Source organism: Ovis aries, chromosome 6 (genome assembly GCF_016772045.2).
Source record: "Ovis aries strain OAR_USU_Benz2616 breed Rambouillet chromosome 6, ARS-UI_Ramb_v3.0, whole genome shotgun sequence".
NCBI classification, from domain to species: Eukaryota; Metazoa; Chordata; class Mammalia; order Artiodactyla; family Bovidae; genus Ovis; species Ovis aries.
The window spans coordinates 116,352,474-116,375,077 of NC_056059.1; the positions used below are offsets into that span (position 1 = coordinate 116,352,474).

General features: G+C 55.1%; 1 protein-coding gene across 16 annotated transcripts in view; it reads right to left on the reverse strand.

The window, feature by feature from the left end:
• Positions 1-22,604, reverse strand: part of HTT (huntingtin) — a 122,087-nt gene that overhangs the window by 25,095 nt on the left and 74,388 nt on the right. For all 16 annotated transcript variants that reach the window (XM_060416649.1, XM_060416656.1, XM_060416645.1 and 13 more), the window contains 10 exon segments: positions 21,433-21,511; positions 21,189-21,350; positions 19,330-19,385; positions 18,118-18,266; positions 16,552-16,688; positions 14,979-15,095; positions 12,378-12,500; positions 11,883-12,118; positions 10,325-10,467; positions 4,844-5,048 (listed from right to left, as the gene is read on the reverse strand). In XM_060416649.1, the coding sequence (XP_060272632.1) occupies positions 4,844-5,048; positions 10,325-10,467; positions 11,883-12,118; positions 12,378-12,500; positions 14,979-15,095; positions 16,552-16,688; positions 18,118-18,266; positions 19,330-19,385; positions 21,189-21,350; positions 21,433-21,511 (1,407 nt within the window).

Genomic DNA, 22,604 nt, shown 5'->3' on the forward strand with positions numbered 1-22,604 from the left:
AATATTAGCGGTGGACACAGAGAAAGTCCAATGTCAACCCAAACTTGGTCCCAGGTTGTAGGAGGGCAAGCGCCCAAGACAGATGCTGCCAGCTATTGATAGTGAACGATCTTCCCAAATAGAAGGTGACTGCATATGCAGGACCCGCCCACCTGACAGTAGAAAGCAAAGGATAAGCCCATGAGGACGCAGCCGCCCAGATAAGGAGCAGAGCAGAGCCCACTGTGGCAGCCTCGGGTACTTTCAGGACGCGCGGCCTGGGAGCCCGGGCTCAACTGAGAGCCGGCGTGTACCGGGCTGTGTACAGAGCCTCGGTGACAATCTGATGAAGCACTGCTGTATCTGCAGAGTATACGTGCAAAAAAAATGGTTTGTACTACTCTGTATCCCAAACTCTAGTAATTCACTTTCACCTTTTGGAAGTGGACATGCGTCCTAACCACCAGTCAAGGACACCGCAAGAAAGGCAAACGACAGCGCAGCATCCTTGATGAAGACAGACGCAAACATCCTCAACAAGGTACCAGCAAACCGAACGCAGCAGGACATTAGAAAGATCCCATATCACGATAAGCGGCATTGATTCTAGAGATGCCAAGGACGGTTCTACATCTGTAAATCAACCAATACATCATGTTAACAAAATGAATAAAAAATACATGATCATCTCAAGGGAAGCAGAAGCAGCACTTAACAAAGTTCAACATTTATTTATGATAAAAAAAAAACAACCTCTCAGTAAAACGGGTACAGAGAGACCACACATCAACACAACAGAGGCCATTTTTGGCAAACCTACAGCTGACATCGCACGCAATGGTGAAGAGCTGAAAGCTTGTCCTCTAAGATGGGGAATAAGACAAGGGTGCCTGCTCTCACCACTTTTATTCAACACAGTATTAGACATCCTCGCCATAACAACTAAGCAAGAGAAAGAAATAAAAGGCATTCAAGTCAGAAAGGAGCATAACTTTCACTACTTCCAAGTGACATGGTACTACACATAGAAAACCCTAAAGGGTCTGCTGAAAACCTGTTAGAAGCAGTAAACGAGTTCAGTAAAACCTCAGCATACTAAATCTACACAGGGAGTCCCCTGTGTGCGAGTGAGCTCTGTCCTAAGCCCAACAAAGTCGGCCCAAGTATTCAGATCAGCTCTGTAAGCCCACTGTATTGTAACAGGCTTATAAATAGCTTTCACACAAATAGCACGTTAAAAAACATACAAAAAAATAAGTCTTACAGTATAGTACCTTGAAAAGTACAGTACAACAGCTGACACACAGGGGTTGGCCCTGAGTGAACAGGCAAGAAAAATTAGTGACTGGGCAGGGAGAGTGGGTGGGAGATGGTAGAGTGGAAGGATCATCAGCAAGAGGAGATGGAGGGCGAGATGGAGTTTCACTCATCCTGATGTGGATGGCACAGGTTCCAGTTCCTTGCTGGATTCAATTATATCTACTCTCTTAAAAAAAACGATCCAGTGATGTCTGGGTAGTAGCTCTTCTCCTCTCATCATAGACGATACCCTGGTCTTAAAATTAAGACCCTGTACTAGGGCCCTACACAGTCCCGCACAGTACCCAAAGCACAGCCGTCTTAGACGACGCACGCACGCAACACTGCACACCAGACACGTGGGCCTTGTGCGACTCAACACGTGAACACACGCCTGCATCTTTGAAAGCTCACAACGCGGAGGCCTGTGTGTAGGGGACTTACTGTATACAGAAATCCGTGGCATTTTCATACACCAATAACAAGCTATCAGAGAAATGAGTGAAACCCCATTAACAATTTCATTGAAAATAATAAACTAGGAAGAAATGCAACCAAGGAGGTGAAACTTTGAGACGCTGATGAAAGAGACACGAACGAGTGGAAAGATACTCCTTGCTCGCGGATTAGAAGAATTAATACTGTTAAAGGGCCTCCCAGGTGGCTCAGAGGGAAAGAACCCACCTGCAAGGCAGGAGACGCAGGTCCAATCCCTAAGTTGGAAATATCCCCTGGAAAAAGAAATGGCAACCCACTCCAGAATTCCTGCCTGGGAAATCCCATGGACAGAGGAGCCTGGCGGACTACAGTCCACGGGGTCACAAAGAGCTGGACACGGCTGAATGAGTAAACAGCAACAATATTGTTAAAATGCCCGTAACGCACAGAGCAATCTATAAACTCACTGCAATCCCTATCCACATCCCAGCGGCATTTTTCACAGCACCTGAACAAAAACTTCTAAAAGTCACACAGAACCTGTAAAAGACTCTTCTTTCTCACAAGCTTGAGAAAGAAGAACAGAACTGGAGGTATCACGCGCCCTGATTTCAAACTACACTACAAACCTACAGCAATCAGAACCATACGGCACTGACCTAAACCCAGACACGGAGGCCAAGGAAACAGCAGACAGAGGGCCTAGAAATGGACGCACACTGACGCGCCAGTTTAGGCCATGACAGGTGGAAATAAACAAGCTGGGGGATCGCGTGTGCACACACGCATGTACGCACGTATGTTAGCCTGTGACCGCAGGCAAGTTACTTCACTTCTCTGGGCAAAGAAGTTTCCTCATCTGTAATAAACATGCATTACTAGAGGTTTTAATAACTTATAACAGGAAGCCCTTAGAACAATACCTGGCACTTGGTGCTATGTACGTAAAAGTGACCTTTTACGTATCACCTTTTAGTGATCACTTGGTGATCTATACGTAAAGGGCCTTTACCAAGGTATTACCATTGCTTCTGTTATCAGGGTAATTGAATCACTAACTCATGTTGGTCCTGGGAATACAGTGAGGGCCCTTGGGATAACATTCTGCAGGGTAAGGGAGATGGAAACCAAACTGTCACTCAAATAAACATCTAATTACAGTTTCAACACACGCCAGAAAAAAGAGGCAAAGGCTGGAGTGACAGCAGACAGTGTGAGACTTCACCAATCAAAGAGAAATCACGAAGCTTTCCTGAGGAAGCGAAGACTGAGCTAAGAACCCAGGATGGACGGCCTTCCTGTATCTGCTAATATATGGAGAGAAATCAGGAAAATTTAAGTTCGACTGTAAAAATCTGGCAAAAGCTAAATCAGTATCACAAACCTGAGGCCTGTGCCTCAAAGCCATTCGCTCTCACTAACCCTAGATAGTGGTCTGTTTCATAAGGGGTGGCCCACGCCCTTTGACCTCTCACCTGGAAACTCTCTCGTGTCCCCATTTCCCATTACTCTGCTTCCCTCCAGCGCAGACCTCCTCCTGACCACTGTTTGGAGCTGCTCTCTAAAGGCCCTTGCCCATCTTTTTTCCTTCACTTCTATTTTGAAACCTTTCAAACCAACAGAAAAACTGAAAGAATAACTCAATTAACAGTCACAGACTCTTCAGCTAGATTCAGCTACAGTAGGCTGCCACTCTTGTGCTCAGGCACACACACACTCACTGCACACAAACACACTCTGCACACACACACGTAGTTTGGGGGCCTGCACGATTCAAGAGCCCTCTGCAGGTCAAGAGACTGTACCCCTAGGCACCTCGGCAGGCGTCTCCCCCAGAAGCTGCTCGTAAGAGAACGCACGGAGCAACGAGGGCTTGTTCCAAGGAGCACGCCCACTGCTGGAGCTGACGGCCAGGTGCTCAGGAGCTGGGGTGCCAGCCTCTGGTGTTCCTGCTGTCGCCCCAGGACGAGCCTGGGGAGTCTCACCACGTCCTCCCCATCATACCAGGCAGGCCTAGGTGGGGAGGGGCCTGAGCTAGCTGTGAGGACCCGCGGGTGCGAGGCAGACAGACAGAAGGGAGACAGCACCCGCCACAGGGCCTTGGTGTGCAGGGCAGGCCCCTCAGACCAGACACCAGCAGCCCCAGGAGCCGGGCAGAAATGCAGAGTCCCGGGCCCCACTCTCTGGGTGAATCCAATCTGATTTGAACAAGCCCCCCAGGGCGATTCACAGGCACAGTGAAGAGGCTCTCAAGGAAGAGACTCTGACTTTCCGTTCCTGACTCACGGCACTGAAGCCACTATGGCGGGCTTAAACTGTCCTCGAAGCACATCAGACACTCACTGTCTGCTCCCCCGGCTCGCCATGAGCACACGGAGGGCGGGAAACACTGACTCCTCCTCCGCACACCCCACGGCACACAGCATAGGGCGGGCGGGCACCTGAGCGTGCAGCCCACCGGCACAGCCTCGCGCCGAGTAGAGAGGGGCTGACCTCGGCCCTGCAGCCTCCTGTTTCCAGAGCTTTCTCTCCTGGGGGGCTCTTGAGTCTTCCAGAAACACTGCCCTGGGGACTCAGTTTTGGGCGGGGGTGGGGAGGGGCAGTGATCAAAGCTTTCATCTCCACATACGCACACGTGGCTAGGCAAGGGGGGCCCCAAATCAGAGTCAGACCTGAAAACTTTTTACAAAAAGAAGGCCACCCACAATCACATACTTTCTAAGTCTTTCTGAATGACAAAAAATAAGGTAGCTTTGAAACGCGGCTAAATAATGACTGCATTATCTAAGAATAACCAGAACCACATTTAACTTATAACAAAGTTAAGACGTTGCAACATGTCTGGCTCTGGAACCAATTTAAGAACAAGAACCCAGCAGGAGGGACACAGGACAAGAATGGCCCATAAGATGGACCAGTGTCAAAGAGCTTGCAAGGAAGTCACGTGTGAAAAGCAGCAGCTCTTCTGAATGCCTGCAGTCAAACCACATTTCCCTGCAACGGTGTCCAGGACAGAAAGAGGGATGGGCAGCAGAGACTTTCAGTGTCTCGGGGAGACCGGGCCGAGCTCCGGCCGCTGCGAGCCGCGCACGGGAGCCGGGCGGGCCTGCTGGGGGAGCGCACGTACTTGGGCGTCTGCTGCACCTCCGCCCACCAGCGGTAGTCGGTGTGGCCGACGAGCAGCAGGATCTGACACCAGAGCAGCACCAGGGCCGGGTGCGTGGGGACCACGGAGCGCACCCGCGCGTTCAGGCTCTCCAGGCTGTAGAAGCCGCCGTCCGCACCGTCCCTCAGGAGCCTCGAGGCAGCGGCAGTGATCCTCCGGAACGTCCCTGGAAACAACCCGGAACAGAGCGGATTACGGGGACATGTCTGTGCTGCTCCTCGCGGCCCGACGCTTCACAGCCTCGTGCAGCTTCTACACCAAAGGGGTACACGCAGGGCTCCTTCCTACAGTCGCATGTTCAGGACACCTGGCACTTAGGAAACTCCAGCCTGACAACTCGCTTCCTTAACCGAGCGGCCACGGAAGCGGGCGCCCCACCGTACCCTCCTCCCCAGAGAGACCAGGCTCTCCAGGGGCTCCGAGCAGGAAGCCTCGCTGGTGCTGACAGTGGACGCAGCACCACAAAAAGGGCAGCAGCCCCTACGTGGCCTGCAGTCAGGCCACTGCAGCCAGGACAGCCCAAGCCACAGCCCTGAGGGCGGGCAGGGCGCAGCCGTCCTGCAGGCTCCAGCAAGCTGCGGGCCGGGCGGCCCCCACGCCCACCATGGCACGACCACCCGGGCGGGCCGGCCAGGCAGGCAGGCATCTGCGCTCGGCCCCGCACATCAGCAGCAGCCCCAGGCAGGCTCTGCTGCAGCTTCCCCACAGCGTCCTCCTTAGGGCCCAGATCTCCCCCAGAGCAGAGGGGGTTCACGTTTTCCTCTAGCCCACCTCGGGATGGACACGAAGCCAGCTCCACACGCCCCGCCCCGCCCCACCCAAGACGCACCCACCCGAGGGACTCGACTTTCTCCACAAAAGAGAAATGCTACTTTGGCCCACACATAGAGGGGAACACAGGCCCATTTGAAGACACCAGGAAGCGAGCTGGGCCTGCAGGAAGGCAGCGAGGGGGGCAGGAATGCAGCCCGCGGCTGGGCAGGCGTCTGCAGGGCGGTGGGAAAGGGCAGGCAACAGGACGACTGGATGACACGGTGAGCAGCAGGGAGCCTCACGGTGGCCACAGGCCAGACCCAGCCCTGCCCGTGGCAAAGCGATGGGCACTGCCGCTCGCTGCCGGCGCCCCCTGCTTCCACCTGGGCACCCGGTTCCCAGCGTTTGGAAAGTGGAGGCCAGGTGCCTTTTTGTGTGTTTGAGCCAGATGGAATCCGACACAGGCCAATGACTGTGGGGTCCACTCCCCTCCTCTGACACGAGGGGCAACACAGTGAGAACACAAGGCCGTTACTCAGACTGGCTCCTGTTTTAAGAAATAACACCTGAAATGGGCAAATTCAAAGGTTTCAATTTTCACTGAGGGTGAGATTATTGTCATTGTTTAAGCAATGCAAAAACAAAAATTACCAACTTTAGATGCTAAAGGTACCTTATTTATATAAAAGTACAAGATAATTTAATTTTATCTCAAAACCAATCAACACAGTAATTCTGCCCCCTACTGTCTTAAAAGAAATGGTGTCGAAATACACGAGGAGCTAAAAATGAGACGTTAATCCACACCCATCACCGTTTACTTACAAATACTGACAGTACACGATGACCAAAACCATCCCCAAAGAAAAAAAGGCAAAATGGTTGTCTGAGGAGGCCTTATAAATAGCTGAGAAAAGAAGAGAAGCGAAAGGCAAAGGAGAAAAGGAAGGATATACCCATTCAAATGGCGAGTTCCAAAGAACAGCAAGGAGAGATAAAAAGCCTTCCTCAGCGATCAATGCAAAGAAATAGAGGAAAGTGATAGAATGGGAAAGACCAGAGGTCTCTTCAAGAAAACTAGAGACACCAAGGGAACAGTTCATGCAAAGGTGGGCTCGATAAAGAACGGAATCGGTATGAACCTAATGAAAACAAAAGATACTAAGAAGAGGTGGCAAGAATACACAGGAAAACTGTACAGAAAAGATCCTGATGACCCAAATAACCATGACAGTGAGATCACTCACCTAGAGCCAGACATCTTAGAGTGCAGAGGCAAGTGGCCTTAGGAAGCATCGCTATGAACAAAGCTAGTGGAGGTGATGGAATTCAGTGGAGCTACTTCAAGTCCTAAATGGTGATGCAGAGTCCATCATGTGGAATGCAGGGCTGATAAAGCACAAGCCAGAATCAAGATTGCCTGGAGAAAGGTCAATAACCTCAGATATGCAAATGACACCACCCTTATGGCAGAAAGTGAAGAGGAACTAAAGAGCTTCTTGATGAAGCTGAAAGAGGAGAGTGAAAAAGCTGGCTTAAAATTCAACATTCAAAAATCTAAGATCATGGCATCTGGTCCCATCACTTCATGGCAAAGATGGGGAAAAAAAATGGAAACAGAGAGAGACTATTTTCTTGGGCTCCAAAATCAGTGCAGATGGTGACTGCAGCCATGAAATTAAAAAACACTTGCTCCTTGGAAGAAAAGCTATGATAAACCTAGACAGCATATTAAAAAGCAGAGACATTACTTTGCTGACAAAGATCCACCTAGTCCAAGCTATTGTTTCTCCAGCAGTCACGTATGGATGTGAGAGCTGGACCATAAAGAAGGCTGAGCCCCAAAGAATTGATGCTTTTGAACTGTGGTGTTGGAGAAGACTCTTGAGAGTCCGTTGGACTGCAAGGAGATCCAACCAGTCCATTAGAAGGACTGATGCTGAAGCTGAAGCGCCAATACTTTGGCCATGTGAAGAGCTGACTCATTGCAAAAGACCCTGATGCTGGGCAAGACTGAAGGCAGGAGGAGAAGGGGACGACAGAGGATGAGACGGCAGGATGGCATCATCGACTCGATGGACTTGTTTCAACAAGCTCCGACAGATGGTGATGGACAGGGAGGCCTGGCGTGCTGCAGTCCATGTGGTCACAGAGTCGGACACGACTGAGTGACCGAATAAGGAACAGTAAGGACCAAGTGAACAATCTCCAAAGACATGAGCTGCGACACCCAGGTGCCCCGATGCCTGGCCGGGGCTCCTGAGCAGGGCACAGCTGCTCACGCTCCACTCCACATGCGGTGTTCAAATTTATCCAAAATTAGGTCAAATAGAAGCACTTCAGCCACAGCAGTGGCTTCCAGAGCCCACGGGCCGCATGCAGTCAGAAGCAGCTGGGTCAGCGCAGACACAGAACCCCTGCTAGCTGCAGGAAGCTGGCTGGACGGCGCTGCAGCAGGTCTAAGAGTACCTTGCTGGCCTCTGAGAAAAGGAAGAAGGTTAGAACAGCAGAGGAACGAACACCTTGCCGGGCACAGAAACCCCTGGGTGTGGCGAAGGCCGCAGAGTGCACCGCTCTTACCAAAGAAGGTGGAAAGCAGCCCCCTGCCGTGCATGGGGGTCAGACACACACCAAAAGACGGCCAAATACGGAAGTGACCCACATGCTAGAAGCAGCGGACTCTTCAGCGGCTTAATGACCCTCTCAACTTCACACTCGCTATGGCGGGTTGGTGGGGCATAGATTGCAAGATCCTCCGAAAGAAAGCTGTTTCCGTGTTAAGTGAATAAGGTGGCTTGAAGCTATAACCCATTATCACAAACTCTGGCCACACCCCAGGGCCAAGGGCGCTCGCAGTCACATGGTGCAGCTGAGGAGGCATCCCGCCCCATCACTCTCGGTCCCGCCGCCTCCCAGGCCCTCTGGCCCTCGCTGCTCTCAGGAACTCTCCAAAGAGCCAGCTCCTTCTCTTCCAGGCCTCAGCTCTGCGGCCGGCGAGGAGAGCCTGCCCTGTGCTGCCTGCCACTGTCTTGTTTCCTGATCAGGAGAGGTCAGGACCCTCAGCGGCATCTCTGTGAACCGTCTGAGTCGTGAGACCGACAGCTGCAGAGGCAGGAATCGCGTCAGCTCTACTGACCACCTCACGCCCTGGCCCGGCCCGGCAGCGGGTGGCTCGGCACCTCTCTACTAAGCGAGTAAAGGCTGACGATGGCAACGACCTTCTGCTTCAGCGGTACGTACCTGCCTGCGTGCTTTAGTTTGCATTAAGGTGATATACACACGAGTGGGATTTGAACTCATGTGTATATATCGCTTTGATGCAAATTAAAAACCTTGTACCAGAGAAGTATTTCTGATTCCCACCTCTCTGAAGGCAACTTCTCATTACTCTGCCTGCAGTTCTGGTCGCTTCCTCCGAGCTCACCCCGATGCGCTCTCGTCACCTGCAGCAGACCCTCAAGGTGCTCCATCTACTCCGCTTACGGCCGTTGTTTGTTGTTCAGTTGCTGAATCGTGTCCAACTGTTCGCAACCCCATAAACTGCAGCACGCCAGGCCACCCTGTCCTTCACCATCCCCCGCAGTTTGCTCAAACTCATGTCCACTGAGTCAGTGATGCCCTCCAACCATCTCATCCTCTGTCACCCCCTTCTCCTCCTGCCCTTAATCTTTCCCAGCATCAGGGAAAGATTTTCCAGTGAGTTGGCTCTTCTCATCAGGTGGCCAAAGTATTGGAGTTTTAGCTTCAGCATCAGTCCTTCCAATGAATATTCAGGACTGATCTCCTTTAGGATGGACTGGTTTCATCTCCTTCCAATCCAAGGGACTCTCAAGAGTCTTCTCCAACACCACAGTTCAAAAGCATCATTCTTCGGCATTCAGCTTTCTTTATGGTCCAACTCTCGCGTCCACACATGACTACTGGAAAAGTCATAGCTTTGACTATACGGACCTTTGTTGGCAAAGTAACATCTCTGTGTTTTAACATACTATCTAGGTTTGCCATAGCTTTTCTCCCCTCGCTACTGGAAAGTAACCCCCTCCCGCAAAGGAAGGCTGTCCAAGCTCTCAGCGGGCCCAGGGTGGCCGGGTCACCCAGGGGTGCATCCGTTGCTCGGAGGACTCATGCAGCCCTGAGACCGCAAGTCAGAGGCCCTCCCTCCTGCCATGGGGAAGGAGCCCACCAGAGAACAGAGCCAGCACAGTAAGAGCTGAGACACGGAAATACGCCACGTGGCCACAGAATGAAGCGCACCAGAGGCCGCCACCCAAAGAGCACCCACTCCCACACTCCCAGATGTGCTGCAGGTCTGGGCCAAGCTTTCCTGCTGTTTGTGTTTCCTGAGATTAGAACTGCCTTTCGCTTTTCTTGCCGAAAAAAGAAAGACATGCCTGTACCCGACAGCTAGCAAGACCACTGCTTTTGAAAACACTCGTTCCTCTTGAAAACCTCAGGCTGCTGCCTCTGCCTGCTACAGGGCAGGGACTCTGTGACGTCTCTCTCTCTCTCTCTCGTGCAATGACTTTCAAAATTCACAATCATATATAAAGGCCTCCCCGAATCTTTAAAAGAGAGGCCCTCAGATTCACGTCCGCACAGCAGAGCTGGCTCCGCGCTCACCTGCACGCCGGGCGCGTGGGCAGGGCGGGGGACACAGACGCTCTAGCCAGGCTAGCGCGGTGCACCTACCCGACTTGAAGATGTGGATGAGACACATGAGCAGCGTGCCCAGCTCCTGGCAGTAGAAGATGTGCTGCTGCTCGCTCACCTCCACCCTCAGCTGCTTTGTGACGATGTCCTCTAAAAGGATGCCAACCAGTTGGAGCAGAAACCTTCAGAGAAAGGGAGAAGCGGGGACCAAAGTAGGTGGCTGTTACAGGGCACTCCCGGGAAGTGCGCCCGTGAACACAGTGCACACAGCGGACACAGGCAGAGTCCAACGCAAGTGAAGGAAAACAGCGACGCGTCCGTCGCTCAGCCATGCCGACTCTGTGCAACCTCATGGGCCGCCAGGCTCCTGCTATTAGGATTTCCAGGCAAGAGTATTAGAGTGGGTTGCCATTTCCTTCTCCAGAGGATCTTCCCGACCGAGGAATCAAACCCGGGTCTCTTGCAGTGCAGGTGAATTCTTCACCGTCTGAGCCACCAGGGAAGCCCAGTAAGATGAGAGGGTGTTTAACACCACCCCTCTGGATGAAGGCACTTGACCTCTCCATGCACTTGACCTCTTTCCTCTCTAACAAGATGCGATAACCACATCGCCTTTGAGGGAGTGTCAGCAGGCTAAAGTGGCCTGTGGTGTTCCTTCAAGGCTTTCAGCCATCAAACGGGCTGATGCCCACCACAGGGCGCTCCTGCAGCCTGCACCTCAGCCACTCGCCTAACCGCGACGGCGAGAGCCACCGGCTGCGTGCTGACCAGGGACAAAAGAATGCTGCGCACATTCCCCCACCTCATCTCACGATGACCTCTACCTACAGCCAACCAAGGGTGGCACACGGGCAGCACGCGGGCAGGAAGTGAGCTCCCAGGACACGTTCCGTGGGCTCTAACTCGAATCCAGCAGGGGAGGAGGCACACTTGTCTAACAGCAACTCTGTACAGCGCCCGAGCTGTGAGCGCGGCCTCCAAGGGGCTTCCCAAAATCGACACGGGCAGACATGATTTGATGCCACAAATACACTGAAGGGGCTTCCCAGGTGGCTCAGTGGTAAAGAATCTGGCTGCAATGTGGGAGATGCAGGTTCAATCCCTGGATCAGGAAGATCCCCTGGAGAAGGGAATGCCAACACGCTCCAGTATTCTCATCTGGAGAATCCCATGGACAGAGGAGCCTGGTGCGCTACAGGCCATAGGGTCGCAAAGACTCAGACACGACTGAATGGCCAAGTACACCCAGGGATACGGAGGGGAGCGCAGCAGAGCGTCCACCTGGCAGGGAGCGGGATTCTATCGCCCACGGTGTCAGGAGGGCAGTACACAGCGGGGAGGAACAGAAGTGGGTCTTTTTAGTGGGTCTTCCTAAGTTTTCCAATTCTCTGCAGGCAGCGCACCCACCGACTACTCTGGGCAGTCTTCAGAGGGTCTGATTCAGGACCTGACTGAGCCTGCAGAGGGGCAGGACCAAGGGCCAGAGACGAGGCTGGCTGGGCAAAGAGAACACACCGGCTCCTTAACCCACCTTGTCGGTCTTACGGCTCCAACACCACATGACCGCCTAAGGTCGCGGACTAGACGAGGCGCGTACCTGGCAAACGTTTCTTCTGGCAGATTCTTCGTCTGTCTCCCTTCGCTGAGCTCCTCCGGGGCTGAAGCACTGTCCCCATCTCTCAACCTACTGATTGTCGAACAGGAGACCAAGTTCGGAGAGAAGGAGAGCTCCTGGATGCGGGACAGGACGATGTCCTCGGTCGACTGGGAAATCAGCACCCGCAGGATGGCCAGGATGCCTGATACCCACAGCTGGACCGTGCTCACCACCGCCTGGGGACAGAGCGGGGCAGGCGCTGCTGAGGAGGACAGCCAGACTCCCCCCCGCCAATGCCAGTTACGAAGACCCCTGGCTTGACAATGGCCCCCAGAGCCCCTGTCTCACTGGTTCTCAAAGTGCGGCCCGGACCAGCGGCCTCAATGCTGCCTGGGAACCCGTGAAACAGGCAAAGTCTCCACCCCCAGCCCTGCAGACGATCCCCAGGCGCACCAGGTGGGGGACCCAGAATGCCACCAGGAGCCGGGTACTCACCAGGGTGTCTGGGGTGACGAACATACTCCGTAAAAGCATGTCCACGGGGCGCAGGGAGGAGGGGGCCAAAATCTCAAACAACGTGTTCAGCACTCCCAGGGCCTCGTGAGAATCAATGTGCACCTGTTGCAAGTGAATGTCGCAGACGTGTCCCCGAAAGCCAGCAGAGAAAAGGCCAGCACTGCCCTCCACGCGAGGCGTCTCACGGCCTGATGACCTGGACCATCCCATCGTTCCCACCCCCCAAAACTTCCATACGACCCAACGTCAGCTGTGAACCAAGGAAACAGTTTCTTAGAACAATACCGTAACAGCTAGATTTTTTCCCCACAGTGGAAATCTTTTCCTTTCATTTAGATTTTCACTAAATAAACCAAATATGCTTTCTGCAAAAATTCAAATAGGTACAAGTATGAGATTTAATCAGCTGAGCCCGCGTGGCCTGACACAGCCCCACCGCACCGGGGACCGGCCCCTCCAGTGTCTCTTCCTGCGCGCACAGCTCACCCGCACGGGCGTCACACTCTCTGTCTTCTACCTCCTTTCACTCTCTTCACCTGCGCTCCATCCCCACCCCACCACCGAGTAAACAGCGTTAGCAGATTAGTGCAGTTCTCTTTAACTTCCTCCACATTCCTAACCTGTAGAGAAGTTTTTAAGTTGTTTCGAAAAATCGTATTTTGTCTCTGCTTTTTGTTCCATTAAAAATATGATGAAGAACGGGTTTCAAACCTTAAGCTTACTTTTAAAGCAGGCAGAATGGTCTGGATCAAGTCCGCACACAGCGCACTCTCCCGCCGCCCCGCCGCTGAGCCCGTCACCGCTGACAGTGCACACGGCCACAGCTGCGGAAGTGCCTTCTCTCCTAGGTTTCGAACACTGTGCCGCCTGCTCCTCCGGCCCCCATCCCCGCCCCCATCCAGTCAGCAGGGCCCCTCACGCCTCCCAGGGCTCGGCAGCCTCTGAGTGCCCCCGCCCCCTCAAGCCTGACCTCCAGGCTGGCACCCCAGGGGCTTGCTTCAGCCTCCTCAGGGACCTCCTGCTCTCCCAACCCAACACGCCCGGATGAGGCTCCAAGCTCCCCCTGAATCCCGCTTGTCCAGGCGGCCCCTAAGCCATCGCCTCACTGCCACTGACCTGCCCCTCCTCTCATGCCCACCGAAGCCGTCAGCACAGCTCACGGGTTCTGCTTCTGAGCTGTGTCCCGTGGGCGCCCCTTCCTGCCCCTCTGTCCCCATGCCCAGGTCCACGCAGGCCCTGAGCTGTGAACGGCTCTCTCCGCTACCCCCACCCTGACCGCCTGTCCAGCTCTCAGATTCACCCTACCCTCCTCCTTCTGAGCCCCCTGAGGGCTCCCACACGCCCCCCCGCCCCCGAGCGAGCTTCCCCAGGTGTCTGCTCTGGTCACCCTCACGTCCTTCGAGTCCCCAGGAGCATCCCCCCTCCACGACCCTCGTCGGACACTATAGACAGTCACCAGGCCCTCTGCTGGCTGTCCACCCCCAGTATAGCATCCTCTGGGGCCAGGAGGGCAGGCATGGTCATGGGGGGACGTGCAAATGCACCCCGCGCCGTGCCCCTGGCCCACAGACCGCCCGGCACGCGGCACCACTGGCGGGGAAGGTATGCTGGGTGTTCACCCCGCACCGCGGCCTGCCGCCTCCTCAGTGTCTGCGGTGAGAGGAGCGCAGAGCGCACGGAGCCCCACCCTGGAGATGCGGACCTGCGGCCATGGATGCCTCGGCCAGCTTAAAACAGCAGAGCCACCCACTCACTAAAACTGCATCTTATCAGGCCTTCCCTGGTGGTCCAGGGGTTGGGACGCCCTCTTTCCGCTGCCTGAAGCCTGGGTTTGATCCCTGGTCGGGACCTGAGATCCTGCAGCCGCATGTCATGTGCTGGCCGACAAAACAATCCTGTGTATCTGTTGCTCTTACCAGATGCCACAACCCTGCCCACTCTCCCCGGCCCCGCCCCGGCCTCAGGATGACAGTCTGTGAGGAGAGCAGAGCAGGCAGCTGAGGCTGTGGAGACAGGGCCTACCTGCTCCCGCCAGCGCCAAGAGCCATGGGCACCACACCGCCCAGAGCACTCGCTCTCGAGCTGGCCGACCCGGACGAGCTGATGGGCACCTGCTGGCAGCACCCACGGCGCCTCACCCAGAGCTCTGCCGGCCGCAGGCACGGTCTCCTGGCTGCAGGCACGGTCTCTGGAGGGACCATCTTTGCCGCGTCCCTGCCGCCGGCTCCAAAGGCAGTGCTGCGCCTGGGCAGGGAGTCCAGCCCTGGACCCCGCACGGGTGGAGCCCACCGACGGCATCGTTCAACCACAGAAATCCTAAGTGACGCCTTACTGCCAGGCTGCTCTGTAAGCGGTAAGAGAAAACCCTCCCCAACAGAGCAAACAGGAAGGAGGCAGGGTGAGCAGGAAAGGAGGCAGCCCTGAGGCGCCGTGGGAGCCGGGCCGTCTCTGAACCAGGCCCTGCACTGGCCCGGGCTCACGCGTAACGCTGATAAAACGCGCCTGCTGCGAGTGAGCCCGAGCACGCAGCTCCACGGCTGGCCCCATGGGAGGTGCGGGCGGGGGTGGGGGAAGACGCACCTGCTGCTTGGCCAGCATCGGGAGGATGACGTCGGCCACCTGCCGGGACAGCCGCTTCCACCTGTCCTCGCTCTCCTTGTGGCACTGCCGCAGGACCAGCGTGAACATCTCCAGCACCTGCGGGGACGGCCCAGACGCTCGAGCCCGGCCTGCGCGCCCCGGGTGCCGCACACACCGGGCGGACCCAGTGCGGCCACGCCTCGGGTCTTCCCAGGCTCCAACCAGAGGAAAGCCGGGCTCCTCTCGCAGCCACACCTCGGGCCTTCCCAGGCTCCAACCAGAGGAAAGCCGGGCTCCTCTCGCAGCCACACCTCGGGCCTTCCCAGGCTCCAACCAGAGGACAGCCGGGCTCCTCTCAGCCTCGGGCAGAGCACAGGTGCAGGACCGGACCGCTGCGCAGGGCCCCCAGCTCCCATGAGCCTACCCCTCTGTTCTGTGTGCTCTGCAAAGGTCCCCTCCCGCTGACGACGGTTTACTTCAGCAGAGTTCGCTGTGGCTGAGCCCCAGTTTGTCGTGATCCCTCCTAAACAGAGACCCCGAATGCCTGTTTGGTAAACATGGTCTTGCGGGCACGAGGCCACCATGAACCTCCTGCCAGGACCGCGCCTGTCACGACAGCAGACAGGGAGAGACGCAGGCGCCAGGCAGCCTGCAAAGCCGAAAATGCTTAATCCAGAGACAGTCTACAGCCCAGTCTATGAAATGCCACGTTCCAGGCGGAGCCCACTCCCTGGAAAGCCTGCCAGGCCACCGCCCCCCACAGTGGCCTCTCCGTTCCCAGAACCCAGCGGCATTTACGCAGAGGCAGGCAACTCTGCACTGCGCCCCGTCTTCCCAAACCAAGGCCAGCCTCGCTCTGTCCCGTAAGCCAGGCTGGGGACGCACGGGACACCAGCCCACTGCCTGCCAAGAGCTGGGCAGTGGCTCTCGAGCCTCTTATGGAAGTTGTACTTTTAATTGTACGGGATTTAATTCAACACTAAGTATTTAGTTAAATATTACCTAGGTTAAGCAAAACGAGAATGCACACAGGAAGTGTTTCTATGAGAGAATCTGATGCCCAGAGATGAACGGTAACGAATTACTGAAACTGTGAGGGCGAGGCCCCCGCCACCCACAGAAGAGGGCTCTCTAAAAAGCCAGGTTTCAGACGGCCTCACACCATCTGAAATTCCAAATGCACCTCAAGGAAAGGAAGCCAGAAACCAGGGCAGACTCCGGTCCTCCACCAACACAGTGGTAAACACACGTACAAACAAGTCTTTAAATCACTTCAGGCTGAGATCTTTAAAAAACCGTTACTCAGAACTCCACCACCGTGATCAATGCTGCTGACTGATTTTTGGTCCTCGAATTGGAAAAGGGTCCTCCACCACCTTGACCGAACTTGTGACCGTTGGCCAGGCTGTGGGGCCTTAAAGAGAGACCCCGTTAAGCCTTCCGCCTGCAGTGCCTCCCCACTGCCCAAGAGCCCAGGGCTGGCACAGAGCCACACCCACTGATGAGCAGACAGGCCACAGGGCACTTCCTGCCATTCCTGCAGGGACAGGGAAGGGTCACCCCCACCCCTTACCTGATGGTACTGGATGAGTCTCAGCAGCATGGACACCACCACCTCCTTCTGGGTCTCAAGCTCTCTTCCTGCATCAGCCTTATTGGTTCCTCTTAAAACGAAGAGGTCATGGACTATGGGCTGCAGGGCAGGTATGGCTGTGGGCACAGAAGGACGCTAAGAAGGCACTCGGGAGACGACACTGACCCCTCCAGATGGCTCCAAGGAACAAAACTGATCTACACTCGACTCGCTGATCAGGGATAATTTCAGGTTACCCAGGAGTGCACTGAGATGATCTGTACGCCATCCTGGAGGGTCACGGTCTTCCCTGATGCTTGACAGGTTGTGAAATCTTTTTGAAAACCAGGGCTTCTGTGACATAACATTACTTCTGACACAAAGTGATGCAAATTCAGAAGTTTTAAACTAAAACAAAAACAGCTGCATTCTAACCTCATACACAACGTGCTCAAAGAGTCACCTGAAAAGAGGACAGATGCTTTTCCAACAGAAAACACTTAGTCAAAGTATTAGATTTCTATACTATTTCAAGCAACTACACTCACGCTCTCGTTAGACTAAGGGTTTCCCCCTCAAGGCATGTCTTTACTCAAAACAGCAAAGTCAAGTGTTTGGCCTGACACACCCTCAGGAGTAAAGCAGGAAGGCCTTTCATTGAGGGCATCAGCCTGGCCAAGTCACCACAGTTACTCAAAGGCACACTCTCACCCTCAGCCTCTCACACATACACGCTCTCACAGTGACACACACACACACACACACTGTCACGCACGCACGCACGCACGCTGAGTCTCCCACAGACGACCAGGCTCCGTAGTGGAGACAGTAAGGTCTGGCTGTGCGTTGACTTTCCCTCCAAAGAAAGAACGCGCTTCCCTCTGGTCTGGGAAGCCTCAGCCACCCCTCCAGTAAGGCCTGCACTCTCAGCTCCAGGGCCCGGGTGCGCACGCGCAGTCAGGGCCCCACTGCTGAGGCTGGGAAGGGGCCTGCAGTAGGCTGGCCGCCTTGCTAGCGTGGAGGCGGTGAGGAGCCGAGCCCTGCGCTCGCCCGCCGCCGGCCCAGGAGGTCCGCCCGCCACGGGACAGCACACGGGGACCCCGGTAAAAACCACGGCGCAAAGGCCTCCAGGCTTCTGCCAACAGTGCTGCAGAGGATGAGCAGCGCGAGCCGGGAGGAGGCCAGAGGGGTGACGCTCCTCCCCACGGCACAGCCTCACCGCACCAGGTGGCAGCAGGTGCCTGGGCTGCGGGTCGCTCTCTGTGGACCTCACTTTAGCTCCTATGAAACAGCCAGGCAAAACAGAAGGTCCTGAATCAAGGCCACACTGTACCTTCCAGGACACTGGGCGATAAACCCAGTGGCCTTACAGAAGCTGGATTTTAAAATTCTCTGTTTCACGTGGATAGACAAGCGTATTTATGGCAGACTCCTCGTGCGCTGCTTGTACCCAGGTGGACCACACTCCCTTTTTCAGACACCTCTGCCAGGGTGCGCACACGCGCGACCGGCGGGAGGCAGTGTAAGCACAGACCAAAGAGCCGGGGAGAGGCCTGCCCCTGTTACCGTGCGTCACCGCCTTCCTCCCGCTGGCCATGATGCCGTCACAGAGCTGGATGATTTTGGGGATCCCGATGATCTGTTTTGAGTGGTAACGCTCGTAAGACAGTAATACCAGGAAGAAAAAGATGTTTGGGATAATCGCCTCTGACTCCCTAGAAACAGAAACACCCAAAGACTTCCTTTTAAAATGAAAAAACATCATCGTATTAACAGCCCCAAACCAATCCTGATTCAAAGTGGAGAGCGTGCGTGTGAGAAAACAGCAGAGCGTGGGGTGGGGGGCAGCGCTTGGAGCCTCGGCACCCGGTTCGGTCCCATCACCCTCATCTTGAGTCCCTGTCTGGGGCGGGGCCCCCATGCCTGCTGGGGCGCCCGGGCGGTTGGCAGGGCTCAGTGAGGGCCCTGAGGGAGGCACCCTCACAACCGGAGCCCAGAGCGCCTCCATCTGCCCCACGCCCTGCCACTGAAGAACCTGGCACCCAGAGGAGAAAAGGTAACTTGCCTTCAATCACATGGTCAGGGGGACACACGCAAGAACAAGAGCCTGGGTCTCTAGACCCGGGGACAGGGGGAGAGGCGGGCAGATGGGCCGCTCAGGACACTTCTCTGCACCGCGCTTCCCTAACGACTAAGGCTCAGAAACTAAAGGAGCTTCATTTTCAATTATATATACAGGATGAAATATTAAAACCTTACAGGCTAGCAAGGTAAAGTTACTAGAGATAACCATATCTAACGCTGCTTTCTGTAAGATTAGAAAAAAATTAGTTATCTCAAATAAGATTTCATTTAGCAAAACTATTATAATTAAATGCTTTGAAATCTGAAATGAAAACTGACGGCACGTGCAATCGTCAGATAAAGAACTACCTCTCAACAAGGCTTGAGATACTTAAGTCATTAATTTTCAAGAGAAACAAAAATCCACAGCATGTTAATCAGACTTTCATTAAAAACAAGGCCTGGCAAAAATGCCTAACCATCTTTTAAAGTAAACACCCATCTTAAAAATCTAGAATTACATGTATGGACTTCCCTGGGAGAAAGTGATTAAGATGCCACACTTTTACTGCAGGGGACACAGGTTCAATCCCTGGTCAGGGAACTAAGATCTGCATGCCGCTTGGTGTGGCTGAAAAAATAAAATCAATCAAAATAAAATAAAATTACATGTAATTATCTAACAAGAAATCTAAAGTAACAAAATGCAATTACCTGAACTGGCCGACTTCAATGTATTCAAACTGCTTCAGCACAAATCCAATGAACACCTACAGGCAGGAAATACAATGTCCACATCAGTAATTAAAATGTGCAAACAGGTTACTTTCCTTGGCACTCATCTGCATAGACCTTTAACAAGTTTCCTGACAGTAGACAACCTTGCTTCTATACAGGAACTCAAACGCACTCTACGGCAGATTAGATACTTTCAAGACACCTGCAGAAACCCCTTAAACTCATTTACTCAACAGCGAGGTGAAACCTCCTGGGAGAAACAAAAGAGAAGCTCCGGGAGCCAGCAGGGGCCCCAAAGGCGCAGCGCAGGTCCCGCTGGTCCGGCTGCGGCACGCCCGGCAGCGTGGGCGTCCTGAACTGGCTTAGGGACAAGGCGTCCAGCTGAGCCCACCTTCTCCCCACAGCACCAGCGTTCAGAGGGGCCGGGCACACAGGGCTGCTGGGGGTGCGGTGGCCGCGAGTGGAGGCCGCACCCGCGACTGCTCACGACCATGTCGAGCTTCAAGCGCATGTTCATTTCCCACCCTGACACTCGGAGCTCATCTCCGGTTTCCTCCTGGCCCCCCGGTGTGACCCGGACACACACAGGGGCTCTGTAAACCACGCCCTGAACTGAGGCAATTCCTGGGCCTGTTCTGTGTTTCTACCCCATTCATAAAGACCATCACCGCAACCAAGCCTAAGAACTGGGGAGAGAGAGGGCCTGTTAGAGAGGACTGGTTACTGTGAGGAGTCGCGAAGGTGCCTGCTGGGCTCCGACGAGTGGAGCCAGCCTGCGCCGGGCCCCGCTTCCTCCCGGGAAGCCCCACGGCGGGTCCCACGCCTGCCGCCCCTCGGCCACAGCCACCCCACCGCGGACGAGGGCGTCCCCTCCCCAGATGACAGAAGCACTATCCCCTGGGAGCGTCTCCCCAGAGGAGGGAAACGGCTCTGTGGAGAATGTCCTCCTGACAACCAGCGCAGAGAGCAGGATGGTGAAGATGCTGGCCAGCACACAGCCCTCGGGCCCCTCCCCTCAGGTGGCCCCCTAGCACTGCGGGAAAGCGGGGTCACCTCTCCATCGAGCTCCCCCAGGGGAGTGCCACGGCACCCACGAGATGGTGGCGTCTGGAAGCAGACGGGGAGCTGCAGCGCTTCCACCCAGAGCGCTTCCCATCTCACCCCGGAAAGCAGCCCACGGCCCCCGCCCCGCAGGGATGGCTGCAGCCCCCGCCCCGCAGGGACGGCCACGGCCCCCGCCCCATGGCCGTAGCCCCCGCCCCGCAGGCAACTCTCCCCGTGGTGAGCTCGGCTGGCCTGACTCCTGCTTTCAGAGAGCTCCCATCACGAAGTGACCCGCCTCTCCACAGTCGCACGCGCCAGAGCAGGGCACTGGGGTGAGGGCCCAGGGGGCGGAAGCGAGTGCGGACCCTCAGGCCGGCTCAGACAACCGGGGCGCCCCGGGGGCCAGGCGCTGCCTGGCAGACCACACGCCTCCGCAGAAGGTGACAGCTAGGCAATGGCAACCGTCCCTCATAAGCTGTTTGAACCACACTCTGGGTTCTGCACAGATGTCCCCCCAAACCGTAAATTCAAACTACTCCTGGGGTGGGGGCAGGTGGGTGGGTGGGAGGAGCCGCTGCGGGAGGGTGAAGGCTGGAGAGCCCGGCTGAGGGCGCTGCGCTCGCCCAGGCTCCACGGGCCAGGCCGCCGTGCCCACCAGCGGGTGAGGCAGAGGAGGGGCAGCAGCTGGTGCGGGAAGGAGACGCACTTCCTGAGGCAGGTCTCAGCGTCCTTCCCAGCTAGCCTCATTGCAGCAGGAACGGGTGCGGCAGGTCAGGACACGGGTGCCGCACCTGGTCTGAGTCCAGCAGGCAGTAGTTGACCCGCAGCTGGACTAGCTGCGCCAGCAAGGCCAGCACCTGCTTCTGCAGCCGCACGGAGGTCGTGGTCGTGTACTGCTTCAGTGCTTTTATGACGAGAGGCTCGAACAAGCGAATGTGATTGTGAATAGCATTCTGCGAAGAAGAGGAGCCACCAGCGAGTGAGTCTGCAGCTGCAGCCGCCTCCAGCCGCAACCCGGGAGGGGCTCCCAGTTACCTTGTCTGCTCGGTTCTTTGAGACACTGGTGAGGTTTGTCTTCAGCTGGGTCGACACTTTCTGGAGGACGTCAAACCACCTGCCAGGTAGGAAAAAGGGCGAGCAAAAAACACCCTTATATACTCTCCTGTGTCCCCAGGTAGACCCAGGTCAGGCTAACTCCAACTCACAGAATCAAAACATTTCAGGGTCAGAAAGAACTTCAACAGCCACTCAGTGTAGCGGCATCAAGCTCTTCTTTTAATGAAGATTAGTCAGGCAAGGAAATGGCAACCTGCTCCAGTATTTTTGTCTGGAAAAGCTCAGGGACAGAGGGGCCTGGTGGGCTACAGTCCATGGAGTCGCAAGGAGTCGGACACAAAGTCACAAAATCACAAAGACACAAAGTCACAAAGAGGCCGAGCGACTGAGCGTGCCATGAGACAGGACTGAGCTCACGGCAGCCGGGCCACACGGCTCGTCATCCGCAGCAGGCGAGCTGGGCCAGAGCGCGGGCCACACAGCTCGTCACCCGCAGCAGGCGAGCTGGGCCAGAGCGCTGCTGCCGCCAGACACTCACGCAGCCCCGGGGGCAGGCGCTGGAGGCGGCCAGGCTCGGGAAAGGCTCGGAGACTCAGAAGGCACAGCTTGATTTCTTTAAACTTTTACAGCAAATACCCTTTTCTTTTCAAGAAACGTAATATTAAATGACAGTAATCAGACATTTGCTTGTTTTACTTATATCCCGTATTAGACAAAAATTTAGAGTCCTAGTCGGAGGAGGTAATGGCAACCCACTCCGGTACTCTTGCCTGGAAAATCCCATGGATGGAGGAGCCTGGCAGGCTGCAGTCCATGGGGTCATGAAGAGTAGGACACGACTGAGCGACTCCACTTTCACCTTTCACTTTCATGCATTAGAGAAGGAAATGGCAACCCACTCCAGTGTTCTTGCCTGGAGAATCCCAGGGACGGGGAGCCTGGTGGGCTGCCGTCTATGGGATCGCACAAAGTCGGACATGACTGAAACAACTTAGCAGCAATAGCAGTCCTGAGATTTAGGAAAAATCTGTATATCACCAATTAAACCCCCAAACATGGACATTTTCCTAAAATACTCTAAATCTATGTAATGAAAACCCAGGAATTCTACGGCTACTACAGAGCAGTAACTCAAACATGCATTAACAATT